This window comes from Micropterus dolomieu, linkage group LG15, assembly GCF_021292245.1.
Source record: "Micropterus dolomieu isolate WLL.071019.BEF.003 ecotype Adirondacks linkage group LG15, ASM2129224v1, whole genome shotgun sequence".
Taxonomy (NCBI): Eukaryota; Metazoa; Chordata; class Actinopteri; order Centrarchiformes; family Centrarchidae; genus Micropterus; species Micropterus dolomieu.
In genome coordinates, this window is record NC_060164.1 from 2792344 (window position 1) to 2798123 (window position 5780).

General features: G+C 40.8%; 1 protein-coding gene across 5 annotated transcripts in view; it reads right to left on the bottom strand.

Annotated features, from left to right (window-relative positions):
- The window catches only part of gbf1 (golgi brefeldin A resistant guanine nucleotide exchange factor 1), a 129532-nt gene that overhangs the window by 112368 nt on the left and 11384 nt on the right, over positions 1-5780 (bottom strand). For 4 of the 5 annotated variants that reach the window (XM_046070373.1, XM_046070374.1, XM_046070370.1 and 1 more), the window contains exon 3: positions 2852-2918. In XM_046070373.1, the coding sequence (XP_045926329.1) occupies positions 2852-2918 (67 nt within the window). Of the gene's footprint in view, positions 1-2851; positions 2919-5780 lie in introns of those variants that run through there. The other variant, XM_046070375.1, reaches the window with a different exon arrangement.

Sequence of the window (5780 nt, forward strand, 5' to 3'; positions counted from 1 at the left end):
TTGCAAGGACCCGGTTCCAACATTTCTCAAAACCCCAAAATCAATAAGGTCCAAGCTTATCGATACTGCTGGTCTGTAACATTGTGTCTCAAGCGTCAAATCTGATTTAACTTGAAACGCGATGGATAAGACAACTAATGTTTGCAATGATAGCCCTGAAGCGCAGTATTACACTGCTGTCCTTTCATCACTTCCCAGGAAACTCAACAAACGTAACCTATTGGCCTCAGGTGAAGATACCAACGATGGTCGTTCAGTCTTGGCCACAGGTAGTCTTAACGACTGTAACGACTGTCGTCACAGCAACAAGGAACACTAACGAACCAGCGGTATCGATGACCCGGGCCAACGACCCCACTGAGGTTAAATAGCTGAGTTTCCCTGCCAGTCAGTCAGAACTGAAGAAGTCCTTTGGATGAGGGACGAAACGTCTTCCAGTATCTTCAACCAAGTCCAGTTGCCCTTGATTTTAACCTTCGCTGGATAGAGACTGTGAAGTTAAGTTAGCGCCAACCTACTCGAGTTGCGGACGGCTACTCTCGTTACTGTACGTACATGCAATAAAACCTTTGCTAGTAAAAGGAAAATACTTTATCAATACACCTGTGTGTAAGGTAAACATGTAGAAAAGGTTAATTTAATCATCTGTCCTCAGTCTGTCATCCTGTATGTTACAGGTGCTGGTCATATAATTAGAATATCATCAAAAAGTTCATCAAAAGTTCAGAAAATTTGGGATTTTCATTAGTTGTCAGTTTTAATCATCACAATTAAATGAAATAAACAAGAAATATATCAGTCTGTGTGTAATGAATGAACATAATATCCAAGTTTCACTTTTTGAATGGAACTACTGAAATAAATAAACTTTTTGATGATATTCTAATTATATGACCAGCACCTGTATGTAAACAAGCACAGCTAACATTAGCTTGGCATTAGTCAAATGTTAAAAACAAGCTAAATAGAAAGCTTTCCGTCTGGAGCACAGACTGGTCTGTAGTCTTAAAATGTGGCACATTGTTGTAAACTCAGCTGCTGGCTGAGACAAACCAGCCGCTCCTCCTTCGACCAGGTAACGTTACCGGCAGGCAGTGAACAACAAGAGAGGAGGAGAAGGAGAAGGGTCTGATACAGAGTTTTTATTCTTTCTAAACGTGATGCAGAACAACAAGTTCAACATTTCAAAAGTTTGTAGTCGCGCATCAAACTTTTTTTAGTGTCCCGCCACCTCCAGACTGTGACTAGTCGGTTCACGAAGAGCTACGCTGATGAGCAACTTTACGCACACTACTGCATGAAAGGCACCCAAGCTTTTTTCACCTCCGTTTCTACCAAGAGATTAGGAGGTGGCGAGAACAGGAACAGGGGAACGTCACATAGTGCCCAGAGAACCTGATATGAGAGAGAACACCTGTACCCAAGAAAAGTCCCACTACGCCAAAGAGTAAAAAGAAGAAGTACTTTAAGCACTGCTAATAATCAAAATTGACGCCAGTTACCAGAAAAGCTGTAGCCTATCGATGGATTACATACCGACAAAACTGGCCTTGTTATGTTGGCAAAGGTCCAGACGATCCAATCCAGTAAAAGATTTAGTCCAAAGCGCATTTTTATATCAGTAAATACACACGGACTGATTGCTGTTACATGGTTTAACTACAGTTAGCATGTAAACAAAAAAACACGGTACACCTTAACCTTTTGAGTGACACCTTAATTGACCCAACAGAAAATCTGATGTCCTGCCCACGGCCTACAATAGCCAATGAGTGTCCACGTAGTCAAGAAGTGCCAGTCCCTTCTTCTGTGCATACACTGACAGAGATTGTGCAGAGGACTGACGCTTTACACACATATAACACGACTGTTATATACGCAACATTTTCCACGGACATGATTATATATTGTCGAATACGAAAACGCCCCGCACTGTGCCAGAGAACTTTAAGCACCGAATACGTCACAACACAAACCGGAGTAAGGCATATGTAAATATTTGCCACATTGTTCTTTCTCTGCAAATACTTTTATATATTAATACTATATTCTTTTATCATTCTTGACTAACTCCATATTTATACATTTCTACTAGTGCTGGGCAACGATAAAAATTTTTAATCGCGATTAATCGCATTGTTACGCACAAAATTGAACAATGAATTCTAAAGTACTGTATTGCGCACTTTTAATTTAAATATACTGCTAAATACACAAAAGTGCAATAACATGTGGTTTGTAAACACTTTAAACAAATAAGGTGCTTTTTATCAGCAGTATTCCCTTTACACAGTAGCAATAAAACATTTCTTGTAAATCTCAAATTAAACATTAATGTAATCAAATCAAATTTTAAACCAAAGCTATTTGCCACTGCCAGGGCATTACCCTTTATCTAGCCCTTGCCATGGTTACTCTCAATAGGGCGCCTGCCGTTTACTCACGGAGCGGTCTTTACTCTCCCCTGCATCGTGCCGAAGCCTCCCTCCACTGCTTGTTTGGGTGGGTGATTTGCAGGTTGATCAACATCCCACCCCTCCTGTGACCCATGATTTGACTGTTGGCCTATGTGTATTCAGAGCCAGTGAGCAACAGACTTTCAAAATAATTAATTTTGAAAGTAAACTGCGTTATCATTAAATAAAATAATTGTCTGCATCAATTAATTAATGCGTTAACGCGATAATAATGAGTTAACGTGCCCAAGCCCTATTTTCTACATTTACTGAGGTCAACTGTATGTCTGTCTGCATGTACCACCTTATCACCAAAGCAAATTCCTCGTATGTGTAAAACACTACATGGCAATAAAGCTCCTGATTCTGACTTACATCACCACGGGCCCACTTACCTTTTATGTTGTTGAGTATTTCCTTGAGGTGGCCAAAGCTGTTGAGTAATGGGTCCTGTTCTTCATCCTGGACAGAGAAAAAAAAAAGACATCATTTGCAAGATTATTTGAGTCTAATTTGATACTTGAATGCTCACTCTTGTGATGTATTAGGTTGAATGTGTGCTATAAAACCAACCATTTCTAGTATGTATATCACTTTACTAAGTATATTCCGCATAAAATGAGAAATGGCTGATTTAAATATGTATCCATATGACTATTTATGATGGTTTCTGCCCCAGAAAAAGGGCCCAACATGTTGACTATTTAATAGAAATGAACTGATGGCAATTTTCTTGGGCCAATTCGGATTTCCGATTTTTCTGACCTGCCGATTCTAATTTTCTTTCTTTAAGAAATTTAACTGACTGCATTCAAAAAAAATTTCTAACTTTCTTTAATAGAAAATTCTTTCCTTCCTCCTTTCTTTATTAGGATCCCAAATAGTATATTGTATTGATTACAACACACATCTCACATTCACACAGCAGAGTTTACGAGGTGAACAGACCTCCTCTAAGGGTCAATTTATACTTCTGCGTCAAATCTAAGCTGTAGGTACGCTGTAGCCTATTAATGCATGTTACCCCCCACCCCCAGCTGGTTAAAGGAGACCTATTATACTGCTTTTCTAGTCCTATATTGTAGTTTCGTGACTCCTGTATGGCAGCTTTGCATGATTTAATGAATCATTTTTCTTCATATAGGCCTTCATTTCAGCCTCTGTCTGAAACAAGCATAGACTGTACATAAGTGGACGTAGTCATCGTGACGTCACCCGTTGGTTTGTGGACTGCCGTTTTGAAGTTGGATTTGTTTCTTTTCCTTATTAATCCTCATTTATTAGGTATTTAGCTATAAATACCCTAATTTAATCCCTTAGAAGTTGTCTGTATGTTTTCTTTGAAGAAGAGGACAAGGTCAATCCATCAAAAGAATTACATTCTTTCTGAAGAGACTGATCAAATTAATAAATCGAGTTGTGATTAATTTGTTTTTGAACTGGGAACTGGGTGCTGCCCGTTTGAACAAGCGTTTGTTAAAGTAATGTTTCTACAATATTTGTATATTACATTTTAATTGTACTTATTTTAGTGTTAACTCTTGAATGATTTTAATCTGCTCACCTTGCTTTTCCCTTCAGACACACGCCTGTCTCTCTCTCCCTGTTTCCGTCTGCTCTGTTGACTTTCATCCTCAGCAGTTTTATAAAGTCGCCCAAGAAACACAACTCGATTTTTCCACTCGCGATTCCATATTCACAGCAGCAGGTGAACTGCGTGTGGAGGAGGCTTGTTATTAATGTCGTCGCCAATGATGGAGACCAGTGTGATATTGAATGACATTTCAGCGGTGTGTTTACTGTTGCTCTACCTGGTCCATGTTTTAAAATATCCACCGTGCTAGTTCTCAGTGTTTGTGCTGATAGTACACCCGGGCAGTCCGCCCAAGTAACATCTGTGCGGGGAAACACGGCTTGTTTTGGCCGTACAGCTATATACAAATTGCAAGCATTGTGTCTTTTTTGCTCGCAGTGAAGAAGTTCCACGCCGACGCCATGTATTAGCATGTGTGTATGTTTGTGACTGTAGTCTTTTACTGCCTGTGTCATTGTGTGCTTGACGTGAAACATCATGTGAAACTGATCAGCTGACTGTCAACGGTCATGGCTGATCAAGCTGAAAAACGTCAACTTCCAGTAAATCAGTGCATCTCTACTCTTGACAGAGACATGACATAACTTGTTGCATTATAGTTTAACAAGGTGGAGCAGCAGTTTTCCCAGTTCTTGAAGACAAGACCGCAACCATTTTTCATGCAGAGGTTAATGAAGCCTGTCCTTGAGTACAACCAGGGCTGGGAACCCCATTAGGATCATCTCATATCGGCATCACGTTTATAACAGCTGATATATGACTATTGAAAAAGAAACAGAGACAGATCCTTCACTCATGTCATGAGGGTTGCACAGTTTGTCCACCAGAGGGCACTTTGCAGCTCCACTGTTAACATCACTGCCACACCAGGAAAACCACAAAAGAAAACAGTCCGCTGACTGGAGCAAACTGGAGCATGTAGAAACAACACGGAGAGTGGCTGTGTTACCGGTGAGTTGGTCATTTCTCCCTAGTTCATCACTCCTAAATATTCTCTAACATCACTTTCAGCAGCTAACACTGCCCGTTGCTAAATTAGCCACAAAGCTAATGCCATGTATATCAGTGGAGGAGCGGTAACGACAAAATGAGCAGTTAAAATATTTTAATACACTGCTCAAAAAAATAAAGGGAACACTAAAATAACACATCCTAGATCTGAATGAATGAAATAATCTCATTAAATACTCCTTTCTTTACATAGTTGTGCTGACAACAAAATCACACAAAAATTATCAATGGAAATCAAATTTATCAACACATGGAGGTCTGGATTTGGAGTCACACTCAAAATCAAAGTGGAAAACCACACTACAGGCCGATCCAACTTTGATGTAATGTCCTTAAAACAAGTCAAAATGATGCTCAGTAGTGTGTGTGGCCCCCACATGCCTGTATGACCTCCCTACAACGCCTGGGCATGCTCCTGATGAGGTGGCGGATGGTCTCCTGAGGGATCTCCTCCCAGACCTGGACTAAAGCATCCGCCAACTCCTGGACAGTCTGTGGTGCAACGTGCCGTTGGTGGATGGAGCGAGACATGATGTCCCAGATGTGCTCAATTGGATTCAGGTCTGGGGAACGGGCGGGCCAGTCCATAGCATCAATGCCTTCCTCTTGCAGGAACTACTGACACACTCCAGCCACATGAGGTCTAGCATTGTGTTGCATTAGGAGGAACCCAGGGCCAACCGCACCAGCATATGGTCTCACAAGGGGTCTGAGGATCT